The following is a 12,842-nucleotide window of genomic DNA, read 5'->3' on the forward strand; positions in this document are numbered from 1 at the left end:
GGGCTACAAGGACTTTTACATGGCCGAACAGTGAACAGGCAGGATAACAGCGCACATCTGAACCACAAAGCAGCCTCAAAGGGACCAGAAAGTGTAGTCTTTTTATTCATAAGAAAGCAAAACCCAGGTCTTTCATACTCTGTATCTTTCTCTGGTTTATTCACATTACTTCAAAAGAAAGAAACCCCACTGTCCAATTCACCCAGTGAGGAGGGTATTCAGTGGAAATGAATTAGCTGGGTCAGACTGACCCGTGTCAAAGAGAGCAGGGATTTAACTAGCCATTCACAAAGGGAAACTGGGGGAAAAGACATTGTCATCTTTCAAATGGAAACACTTGTCATTTGAAATGAGTGTCCGTTCTCCATTACTTCCAAAATAAGCATGGATGCACATTTTAAAATCAGTGTCTGTGCAGAAGTTCATTTCATTTAATCGTTTATTTGAAGAGGGACAGTGCACATTGATGAACATTTAAAACAAATAATGCTTTAAAAACGTAAACATGGCGGATTTGAGCTTTGAGCTAGTTTCCATCCGTGGTCCCTCACATACAACATTTAAGAGTTTAAGTTGTTTGCTTCTGATGAGCTGTCCTTCCAGCTCAGCTCCTGAATAGCCAAAATGAAAAGCTGTTATTCTGCTGAAGAAGATGTCGCCCTGCGCGTGAGTTGGCTGCCAAACCTGCTCTCATTGTAGTAGAGAGACTCAACTTGATAATTATAGATTTTCGGAAACATCACCAGCACAAGGGGAGCACAACATGTAACTATAACCTTCCATTTGGATGTCCGTAACAGAATGTGTTCATGAAAATAAAAACTATTTATTAGATAGAGATTGTATTGCACGCACACACATCCACACACTTGCAGTCGTTTACTGGAAGCAATGTGAAAGCTCTTTTGTAGATCCAAAGAAAGACCCCCTTGTTCACCACTTATTTATTCCACTTTCATGTCATTTTGCGTAGGACTGACTGGTGGCAATTTTGAAAGAAAGAGGACGAGAATAAAGAAAGGCACTACACTGTGTGTGAATGGTATGTCATTCTTGAAATATGTCCATAAGTGGATTCTGAATCCAGCAGGCCTACACACTTCAACTGTTTCCCAGATGCTTTTTCTTACGCAATGCATCATTTGGGTCCCACGAGTTACAAACAGATCTTGACATGTTGATTTCTCTCCGGCGTAGTTTCCCTCTGACGTCTCATCTGTTGGCTGGTTATCAGATATGTGCTGTATGTGCTAGTGAGTGTCAGAGCTCAGATTACTCTGCAGCGGAGGAGCAGCAACAGGGGCACAAAAATGAAGGAGAGGAGTGGAGTTTGTCTGGCGTGGAAAGTGCTGCTGCTGGTGGGGTTGTGTGCACTGCTGCTGCTGAGCTCAGGAGCTTTGGTGTTCCTGCTGGTTCGACAGAAGGAGCTGACGGAGGAGCTGGTGCGGCTGGAGGCTCAGATGCAGGAGCTGTCCCAGAGCTGCAGGCTGCAGGCCGTGGTCCTGAACCAAGACCCTGCGGAGGCCAGAGAGCTGAGGAAGCTCCAACGCAGCAGACGACACCAGGAGGAGGATCTGACCCAAGAGGAGAAGGACATGATGATGATGATGGCATACTCCATGGTTCCTGTAAGACACCTAATGATTTTAATGTGGGCTCTATGAACATGTGACTATTGGAGAATGTTTTTATAAGACAGAACAAGGCAGCAATCGACAACTCCTTGCTGTCATCTTTTATAGAGACTTTTCCTTCTCCTTTTCCCTTTTGGGAGAAGAAGCATGTCTGAGTAATGCAAAGAATCTAAAAGTCTTTTTGCAGAGATCTTTTTTCCACTGAGTGTTTTCTGGACAAATACTTAGTGGAGCGTGACGGCTCCTCCGTATACTGTACTCACATCCGACGGGAACCTGGAGGACGCTACTGTGTGTTTTGACAGCACATTTATCAGAGGCACACAAGTGCTTTACCAAAACAATATGTAGGTATAATATTGACCGGAAAGATAAATAATCATAAGTAATGATTAGTAATACTCAAACAAAAACTTGATTTGAATAACTTTTGTTGATGCATGGATTAATTGTTTTTAACTATGATGTGCCAGAAAATAGTAAAAACAATGCTCGATACAAGTTCCGAGAGGACGGAACTTCAAATAGCTTTTTTTGTCCGATCCACCGTCCATCCTAGAAGACGAAGAAAAAGTAAACTTTTGGCTTAAAGATGACATGCACAATTAATCAATTATCAAAAGTGCTGCCAGGGAGAATTGTGTTTCATCAATTAATCAAATCATCGTTGCTGCTCTTAAATGGGAGGTAAATATAGTTGTATCTTGTTTTTGTCTTTCAAATCCTGAGAGATGTCTCACGAGAAAGAAAAAAAAAAGTTTGCATCCAAGTGATTTAAAAACCAAACGATGAATTGTAGAAAGCCTCCAGATGTATTTACCATCAACATCGACCTCACCTGCTCTTTCTGTTTTCTTCATTTCAGGTCAAAGCCCTCATGGATCTGTGTAACGGCTCCAGAGGAGTCTGCTTAACAGGTGCACTTCATACTCTGTGGACATACATCAGCTGTGGTTGTTATGTGTGCTGCTCTACTCTATTTAACTTGTGTTAAACATTTCAATGTTTTATTTTTCCCCAGGTCCACCTGGCCCAAAAGGTAAAAATGGCACCTTAATTAATTGCATAAACTATTACATTAAAGTGAATTTGCTACTTCATTCACGGCACTTTTTCCTGTTAGGTTTTCCAGGTAGAGCGGGGTCAGCAGGACAGCAGGGAGTGCCCGGGCTGGAGGGGAGACGAGGGAAGAGAGGTGAGAGATCTGCTGTCTGAAATAAACAGAATAAGACGAACCCTTCCTCGGGCGTGCACCAGAGCTCAACTCAGTGGTTTTAAACTAATAATCTGTCAATGACTAGGACGTCCAGGTGAAAAAGGAGAATGCAGAACCAAAGGAGACCCTGGGCCCCCCCAACCTAAAGGAGAGACCTGCAATGGCATTCTCGTTGAAGGTATTTTTTTTAACCTGATATAAATGAGTATATTAACAGAGAGATAATCTATCAGACTCAAGATAACATTTGGAAAGCTGTCACTTTATTTTATATCATCAGGAAGTTTTGTATATTCTTTATATACAGGACAAACGTAACCTGTTTAGCTCCACTACTTGTGACGTTGTAAAATAATAAGATGGTCACCATGTTTTCCTCCAAACTTAATCCTATTGTGGGATATAGTAAAAAAGGGAACCAAAACCTTTGAGAACTAATTTGGGGGAAAAACACGTTTTGATTTCCCTTCAAGCTTTAATGTTTTAATCTTGTTGTAGAGAGCGACTGTCTAGCAGTGTTGTTTGTTGATATCTCCAGGTCCTCCTGGTCCGAGGGGCCCAGCCGGCCCACCTGGTCCCCCCTGTCCTGCTCGGTACTGTAATAATGAAGTGAGAAACAACACCATCGAAGAACACATCCATCAAAACAACATGTTGACGGGTGAGAACATCTTCACTGAATCATTATTAATAAACCAGCATGTTTCACGGTTGTAGCAAGGACTTGGGATGTATTAGTTCTTCTCTAACACAAAAGTATTACCTGACAACAACAACATATTTTTTATTAATTGAGATTTTGTTTTCGTTTTATATTTCGTTCAACTTTCAAGTTTTGGTGTCTGAACATTGTATTTCCTTTTATTAAATCAGAATCTAATCTTATCTAAATCAGGGATCTACTGTACACACTGCCAGCCAGGAATTGTGGTTGAAAAATTAAAAAATATATTTTATTGGCCTAAATGCTGAATCTTAAATATTTGAAATCATTTCTATACAACATATTTGTTCTATTATTATTTTTAGAAAGATTTTTAAAAGTTAGAACTTCATTTATAATCTTTTCCTACATATTTAGACTCATCTTGGGGCGGCAGTGGCTTAGTCTGTAGGGACTTGGTCTTGGAACCGAAGGGTCGCCGGTTCACGTCCCGATCGGACCAAAAAAAGTTGGAGTGAGCTGGTAGCTGGAGAGGTGCCAGTTCACCTCCAAGGCCACTGCCGAGGTGCCCTTGAGCAAGGCACCTAACCTCAAAACTGCTCCCTTGGCGCCGGGTACCTGGCAGCCTCTCTGCTCTGCCACCTCTCCTATCTGCATGTGGTTGTGTGTGTGTGCATGTATATCCTCTGTGTTTGTGCATGTATATCCTCCCCTGTGTGTGTAATGTGTGTAAACACAACAGAGTGGGGAAAGAAATGTCCCTGTAAGGGATTAATAAAGGGTATCTTCTTCTTCTTCTTCTTCTTCTTCTTCATCTCATTCTTTGGCGGATAAAGAAAACAGCAGCTCAACAATAAACAACACTAGGATGAAATTCAGAACAACTATATGAGTTAAAGATGATATGCTGTTTGTGACTTTAGTCTTCATGTTACTTTTCATTTAACATTATATGATGTCTTTATTTCCACAGAACCACCAACACCACACGCAGCCAATGAGAGCCAAGACGTATTGAATGTTACTGCCTTTAAAGAAACTCTCAACACAAGTAAAGAGTCTGGTAAGCATCCATTATGTGAACACTTTGCTGTAAGACCTGAGAACACTTTTAATCTTGTTTAATGTTTCCATCTAGAGTCAGTATCAGGTCATCCTGAGTATGGCCACCACGACACCTTGAATGAGACCAACTCAGAGAATGTCACAGAGGCATCAATCCGATTATTAACTGGTATTAACTGTGTTTTTATTTATAATTAAACATCTGATTAAAGGTGCTATAACACTGTTAATGTTTGTAACTGTTGCATAATGTTTCATTCTACAGCCCCACTTTCTCAAGACCAAAACAGTGGCGCCTTCAATGGCAGTGGCAACATTACGGACATCCCAATGAAAAGTGGTAAGAAACGTTCATATTATATAGACTATGTTTGATCTGAGTATTCACCAATTCACATTTCGATTTAGATCACTCAAAAAATGATTTAGATCACTCAAAAAACGATTTAGACCACTCAAAATACTTGTTTAATATTTTATTTAGATAAAAAAAGATATCGTCATCTAAATTCAGTTTTATTTACTACAGAGTTAGTGTCACCGCGTCCAGCCTACAGACATGACACGTGGACTGAAAACAGCACAGGAAATGTTACAGAGGCATCAATAAAGTTATTAGCAGGTAAGAGATACTCAGACTCCTAAATGAAATGTTTGGTCTTAACTTATAGTATAGGGATAGTGGTGGTCTAAAGATCGCAAGGTTGTGAGTTCAAATCCCGCCAGGAACACCACCACTAGTGTGCCCTTGAGTAAGGCACTTAGTCCTTAATTACTCCAGGGAGAATGTCCCTGTAATTGGTCATTGTAAGTCGCTTTGGATAAAAGCGTCAGCTAAATGAAATGTAATGTAATGTAATGTAATGTAATGTAACTTCATTCTGTTATTCATGCTGTCTTATTACATCTCCACAGTCTTACCAACGCAACATCGAGCTCATGAAGCCGCAGATGATATTAATGTTACTGACACTGAGATATTTCGAGATACAGATTCTGGTGAGCTGGAAGGATTTATTTTAAGACCTAGTATTGTTATTTTTCTCACTAGAAATGTCAGTATCAGATCTTTTTAATCCTTCAGACCTTCTTAATATTAGAACATAGTTTAAACTTTAACTCATAAAGTGAACAATGTGTGTTAGGACATACAAATTCAGCAAAACATTTGATATTTATGTATTGGTAAAAAATCATAAACACATGGAATAAAATAAATAATAAAAATAAAAAAGGTCATGTTAAATTATCACAATCATTTAAATCCATTCCTTTATACATACAATATATAACAACTATATTATTAACAGGTAGGAATAACTCTGTTGTGAATTATGAGTAAAAGGGGGGACATTTATTTTTTTAAACTTCATTTAATATTTAATTCCCTTCAACAGCTCCACTGTCTGAAGACCAAAACAGCGATTCCTTCAATAACAGTGGAGCCATTATTGATACATCCATTAAAAGTGGTAAGAATCAGAATACACATCTGCTGCTGCTTATTCAAACAGGTGGAGGAGCACAATATACACTTAACTTTATAAAAGTTGGAGACTACTCACAATATATCTCTTTGTCGTATAATCTTTTAGACTCTTCATTATCACCCCAAAACAACAACAACCAGAAATTAACTAGCGTTGAGAGATGGATTAACTGGATGTTCCAGGTTAATGGTGAGTAAACTGTGGATTTAATCTTCTACAGAAATAAACAACAGCCACGTTTATGAGCTGAGGACTTGATGATATGCTGTTCAGGAATTAAGACATCACATTTTAATATGATTTAATATCAGTAGCATCTCTTCTGGTTTAATGTCATCTTTCTTCCTGCAGAATCACCAACTCCACATCCAACAACCAACAGACATGCTTCTGACTCTGAGAAACTCCAAAACATACAAGTGGAAACTGGTAAGTAATGTTGACACAAAGGAAGACTGTTAAGACAAACTTTGAATATATGAAGAAAAACAAATAAACACTATTTTCTTTACTAATTGTATAGAGTCAGTACCACTTAATCAGGATGGTGGTAATGGCACATTGCACAATACCAATAGAGAACATGCTACAGAGGCAACAATAACAATATTAAGAGGTATACAATGTTTTTATTATGAGCAAAGCTAGTGACCATAACTTTATGATGTTTATTTATGTTTCATTTATTTCTATAAGCTCCACTTTCTGCAGACCAACACAGTGGCGCCTTCAATGGCAGTGGAAACATTACGGACATCCCAATGAAAAGTGGTAAGAAACGTTCATATTATATAGACTATGTTTGATCTCAGTATTCACCAATTCACATTTCGATTTAGATCACTCAAAAAACGATTTAGACCACTCAAAATATTTGTTTAGTATTTTATTTATCTAAAAAACATATCGTCATCTAAATTCTGTTTTATTTACTACAGAGTTAGTGTCACCGCGTCCAGCCTACAGACATGATACGTGGACTGAAAACAGCACAGGAAATGTTACAGAGGCATCAATAAAGTTATTAGCAGGTAAGAGATACTCAGACTCCTAAATGAAATGTTTGGTCTTAACTTCATTCTGTTATTCATGATGTCTTATTAAATCTCCACAGTCTTACCAACGCAACATCGAGCTCATGAAGCCGCAGATGATATTAATGTTACTGACACTGAGATATTTCGAGATACAGATTCTGGTGAGCTGGAAGGATTTATTTTAAGACCTAGTATTGTTATTTTTCTCACTAGAAATGTCAGTATCAGATCTTTTTAATCCTTCAGACCTTCTTAATATTAGAACATAGTTTAAACTTTAACTCATAAAGTGAACAATGTGTGTTAGGACATACAAATTCAGCAAAACATTTGATATTTATGTATTGGTAAAAAATCATAAATACATGGAATAAAATAAATAATCAAAATAAAAAAGGTCATGTTAAATTATCACAATCATTTAAATCCATTCCTTTATACATACAATATATAACAACTATATTATTAACAGGTAGGAATAACTCTGTTTTGAATTATGAGTAAAAGAGGTGAAAATTACTTTTTTTAAACTTCATTTAATATTTAATTCCCTTCAACAGCTCCACTGTCTGAAGACCAAAACAGCGATTCCTTCAATAACAGTGGAGCCATTATTGATACATCCATTAAAAGTGGTAAGAATCAGAATACACATCTGCTGCTGCTTATTCAAACAGGTGGAGGAGCACAATATACACTTAACTTTATAAAAGTTGGAGACTACTCACAATATATCTCTTTGTCGTATAATCTTTTAGACTCTTCATTATCACCCCAAAACAACAACAACCAGAAATTAACTAGCGTTGAGAGATGGATTAACTGGATGTTCCAGGTTAATGGTGAGTAAACTGTGGATTTAATCTTCTACAGAAATAAACAACAGCCACGTTTATGAGCTGAGGACTTGATGATATGCTGTTCAGGAATTAAGACATCACATTTTAATATGATTTAATATCAGTAGCATCTCTTCTGGTTTAATGTCATCTTTCTTCCTGCAGAATCACCAACTCCACATCCAACAACCAACAGACATGTTTCTGACTCTGAGAAACTCCAAAACATACAAGTGGAAACTGGTAAGTAATGTTGACACAAAGGAAGACTGTTAAGACAAACTTTGAATATATGAAGAAAAACAAATAAACACTATTTTCTTTACTAATTGTATAGAGTCAGTATCACCTAATCAGGATGGTGGTAATGGCACATTGAACAATACCAATAGAGAACATGCTACAGAGGCAGCAATAACAATATTAAGAGGTATACAATGTTTTTATTATGAGCAAAGCTAGTGACCATAACTTTATGATGTTTATTTATGTTTCATTTATTTCTATAAGCTCCACTTTCTGCAGACCAACACAGTGATGCCTTTAGTAACAGGGGAACCATTATTGATAAACACATTTTTTTTTTTATCTTCTAGAGTCAGTATCACTTTATCCAGGAAACGGTCATGGCACACTGAAGGATATCAAGAGTGAAAATGCTACAGAGGCAACATTGACATTATTAACAGGTAGGATATATGATGTTTGAATAATTAGCAAAACAAATGGCCATAACTTTAAATGGTTTTATTGAATGTGTCTTCTCTTTAAAAAGCTCCGGATTCTGCAGAACAAAACAATGATGCCTTTAAACACAGTGGAACCATTATTGATAAACCCATGAAAGGTGGTAAGAAACTGTCATCAAATGGTATCAATATTGATCATTCACACATTTGGTGTGTTTGGTGCACATCTGTTCCATGACTTTTTGTTGAATATCCTCTTTCTTTCTGCAGAATCACCAACACCATATTCAACTGAGATCAACAGAGATGTTTCTGACTCTGAGAAACATCAAGACACAACCTTTGAAGCTGGTAAACAACCATTTTGAGCTGCAAGGATACTGTTAAGATTAACTTTAACAAAATGAAAACAAACCCAATACTTTTAATTTCAGAGTCTGTATTACTTCCTCAAAACGACAGCCACGACACATCGAAGGACACCGAAAGGGTCAATGCTACAGAGGCGACAATAACAGGCAAGGAGCACTCTGTTTTGAATGAACAGGAAAGCAAGTGACTTTAAAACAATACATATAATGTTTTATTTCATTAAACAGCTCCACTGTCTGCGGACCAAAACAGTGATGCACTCAATAATGCTACACAGCCATCATTGAAAGGTAGGAAGCACTCTTTTTGAATAATAACACTTGGTTTTAGTATGATTAATTATTCTGCACTATTACACTATTGTTGTGTGTTAATCTATTTGTGTTTACATTCATGTTGCAGCCTCACTATCTGTAGACCTGGAGAGGGTCAACAACACTGGAAACATTAATGATACACCCATGGAAAGGGGTATGATTGTGTTTTGTGTCCCATATTTATATAATATTAACTACTCATTTTAGTTTCTAATACTTCAAATGAAATTATGAATTATTCTTCTTCTTCTTTTGTTCTTCTCTTTTTCTAGACTCATCACATCCACTCCAGACTATTAACAGGATAAATGTGAAAAACAATGAAAGATTGACAAAAACTGGTCAGTTATGGAAATCATGTTTCAAATAATGTTTGAATGTAAGTGTGTATATCATTTCTAACAAATATTGAAGGGCATATGTGTCTTTGATTTAGAGTGCAACATTAGAAACATTAAATGTTCAGAGAAAGCCACCAAAATGCAAAGCACTTTTGGAGCCTGGATGTCCGATGCATCCCAGGTGGATCAAGATCGATACTGGCTGGCCGATCATTTTTCAGGTGATTTTCCTTTCATTTTATAAAGAAACCAAAAAGTCAGACAGAGTTAATGTGTATATTTGAACTTGAAAACACTGCCTCTCCAGGTCGACATCTGGTGGAGCACAGGAACATTTCAGCATCACCGGATACAAGAACCAAGACGATAGATGCCAAGAGGTTCTTCCAGGGCTGTGGTCATGTCGTTTACAAGAGCTCATTTTATTTTCACAACGGAGGAACAAACAGACTTATAAAGTGAGTCTTAGTGGTATACATACTTTTATTAACTTGCCTATACTGACTTTTTTGAGGTCTATTTAACTAACCATTGATTATCATTTCACAGATTTGACCTGAACACCAGGAGAACCAAAACTCTGACCATGGCAAACAGCAGATATAACAACCTGAACTATCTTTCCCGCAACTCCAAGACGTATTTCAAGTTTGCCGTGGATGAAAACGGACTGTGGGTCATTTTTGCAGCGGATACAGAAGATGATACAATGGTTGCAAAGTTAAATCCTGACACATTCTCCGTGGAGTCTGTCATTAACACTCACTACCCTACAACTAAAGCAGGCAATGCTTTCATTGTATGTGGGGTGCTATATTTTACAGATGATAAAGACAGAAGAGTCACATATGCCTTTGATTTGATGAGAGAGAGTCCTCTGGATGCAAGTTTTGATTTGAGGCCAGCTAATGGCACCCTGGCTATGCTGTCTTATTACCCGAACAAAAAAGTTCTGTACATGTGGGACAACAGCAGTGTAAAGATCTGCAAGGTCAAACTCAAATACACCTAAGAATTACCACAAACCTTGTAAGTAATAAAGTTATTTTTCAACTCCCATTCGGTTGAAATTAATTTATTGACCACAATGCTTGATTTAAGCAGCATGAAGGATGAAGGGTAATTTGTACATTTTTTATTGAGTTGAGATGCACAGAGCTGCAACAGTCTGCTTCTATAATAATCTTTTCATATTACCTCATTTGTTGCAATATTTGTTGTTGAAACAGAGTTCTCATGGTCAAAATAATGAAATAAACAAATATATTTGACTAAATGTATCGTGTAATTTTGATGCACTGTGGATATGTTATGTAAGATAACACATATAATTATGAACAAGGGCTTTAGATGTAGTCTACACACATCGAGTGCTGATAGATGAGTTTGAGCAAAAAGAGGGTTTAATATCCAGAAGACAAAATGTACCTGTCAAACATTACCATTCTGATCACACAGCCAGAGAAAAATCATGTCCTCTTTCTAAATCAAAGTTACTTTCATTTATTTATTGCTGGCTGGTTTGCTTAGTCTTCAGTGGATCTAATCCCACTAACAGAGTGATATGAGCAGTAAAGAAAATAAAAGTCAGGTGATTGATCAGCCAGGAGGAGACAGCAATGCAGCTCTTACCCCACCTGGGGCTCTCAATACAATTATACCACATGTTTTCTCAATTTTTTAAATGACCCTTATAAACTTTATTTCAGTTAACTTTCTAGATGTTGATTTACAAAGAGGGTATTATGCAGAGATCAAGTTGCAAAGTCTGACTGATAAGAATGCTACTAATCCTCCTCTGGAGAAAAATATGACAGGACTTTTAGTGTAGTTATATAATATATAGATTCTCATTTATAATACCAAATATAAAGCAACTATACATTTTGATGTTTATTATAGTTTAAGTTACTATTATTATTATCAGAGGTAGGAGAAGTACTGGGATATTGTAAAAGTAGAAGTACCAGAGTGTAAGAATTATTTGTTACAAGTAAAAGTCCTGCATTAAAAATCTCACTCAAGTAAAAGTACTCATTGTGCAGAATGCAGATCAGAATAATATATGAAACGTTTTGATTATAATTACTGATGCATTAATGTGTTACAGTTATCAGAGTTGGTAAAGGTGCAGCTAGTTTTAAATACTTTATATACTGCAGGGTAGCTTGTGAATGTCACTCCAGGTAGCCACAGTCTTTTTTAAGTGTTGTTTATATTTCACATATTTAATCCAAACCTAGAAAATAACTAAATATATGAAATAAATGTAGTGGAGTCAAAGTGCACAGATCTCTCATGGGTCGCATTGAATTGTAGTTTGCAGCTTTAAAGGAGAGGTGTCATGGCCATTTCCACTGATCATAATTCCATTGTTGAGGTCTACTAAAATAGATTTATACTGTGCATTTTTCCAAACTCACATTGGTTTCTCATACAGCATCTCTGTAAACTACTTGTATTCACTGAATTTCACTCTCTGCCTTTAACGGCTCGTTGTAGCTCCAAAAGCTCCAGCCCCCACCCTCCCTGTGAGCACAGTGTGCTCTGATTGGTCGGGACGTTGTGAATCGCGCTGAGCTCCGTGGAGGTGTTGTTTCCTTGTTTAGGATACATAGCGAAACACAGCCAAACTCATCCTGAGCACACACAAACTCAAATCCGAAGTAAAAACAATAAGTGTGGCTTGATATTGAGTAAGAAAAAGGTTGATAAACGCTGTGAGAATGGGTCTGCAGAGAGAATTTTGCCGCGATCCCAACTGTCTGTTATCAGCCTGCAGCCAGGGAGGAGAAATCAGGCTTGTTTGAGACAAGCGAGACCTGCGCAGACCTGCGCAATTGCGATCAACGTCTTGCTAGTGCGTTGCATGATGGTTAGTCATTTTGTCCGACTTGCTCAGGAGGCTCGCCTACATGAGACGTTGAAATCTCGCGGGACAAAGACGCCCGCAGACTTGAGAGCGAGGCGCGGCGAGGCGGCGCAGTTTCTCTCCACGGGCTGCGGAAGCGAAATGCTTGATGGGAAACGACTCGCTGGTATCTCAAGCTGAGCGCTCATTGGTGGTTTTTACCCCGTGCTGGTGATGAAACTCTCCATTGGCTCGGCAAAAGTGTGTTGTTGTTTTGTGTCAGTTTTACGTCGCCACTTCCATTCACATTTTTCATCATTGTTCCAC

General features: G+C 37.7%; 1 protein-coding gene across 10 annotated transcripts; it reads left to right on the plus strand.

The window, feature by feature from the left end:
• The first annotated feature begins 1,240 nt into the window (after window positions 1-1,240).
• Window positions 1,241-10,917, plus strand: LOC117491902 (gliomedin-like). Of its 10 annotated transcripts, none has more exons than XM_034142023.1 (32): window positions 1,242-1,628; window positions 2,500-2,551; window positions 2,656-2,673; window positions 2,758-2,829; window positions 2,936-3,028; window positions 3,389-3,511; window positions 4,488-4,577; window positions 4,653-4,748; window positions 4,845-4,919; window positions 5,109-5,201; window positions 5,495-5,578; window positions 5,977-6,051; window positions 6,175-6,258; window positions 6,421-6,498; window positions 6,593-6,685; window positions 6,766-6,840; window positions 7,008-7,100; window positions 7,184-7,267; window positions 7,667-7,741; window positions 7,865-7,948; window positions 8,111-8,188; window positions 8,283-8,375; window positions 8,542-8,634; window positions 8,721-8,795; window positions 8,905-8,985; window positions 9,069-9,152; window positions 9,234-9,296; window positions 9,409-9,477; window positions 9,596-9,664; window positions 9,760-9,885; window positions 9,972-10,122; window positions 10,214-10,917. In XM_034142023.1, exons 1-32 carry the CDS (start codon window positions 1,311-1,313, stop codon window positions 10,674-10,676), a joined length of 3,300 nt encoding a protein of 1,099 aa, XP_033997914.1. In that variant the 5' UTR covers window positions 1,242-1,310; the 3' UTR covers window positions 10,677-10,917. The 10 variants fall into 10 exon arrangements, with proteins under 10 accessions (XP_033997916.1, XP_033997918.1, XP_033997914.1 ...); XM_034142024.1 differs by having other exon boundaries at window positions 8,721-8,792; XM_034142025.1 differs by lacking the exon at window positions 7,667-7,741 and having other exon boundaries at window positions 1,241-1,628.
• Window positions 10,918-12,842: the final 1,925 nt, after the last annotated feature.

Source organism: Trematomus bernacchii, unplaced genomic scaffold (genome assembly GCF_902827165.1).
Source record: "Trematomus bernacchii unplaced genomic scaffold, fTreBer1.1, whole genome shotgun sequence".
Classification (NCBI taxonomy): Eukaryota; Metazoa; Chordata; class Actinopteri; order Perciformes; family Nototheniidae; genus Trematomus; species Trematomus bernacchii.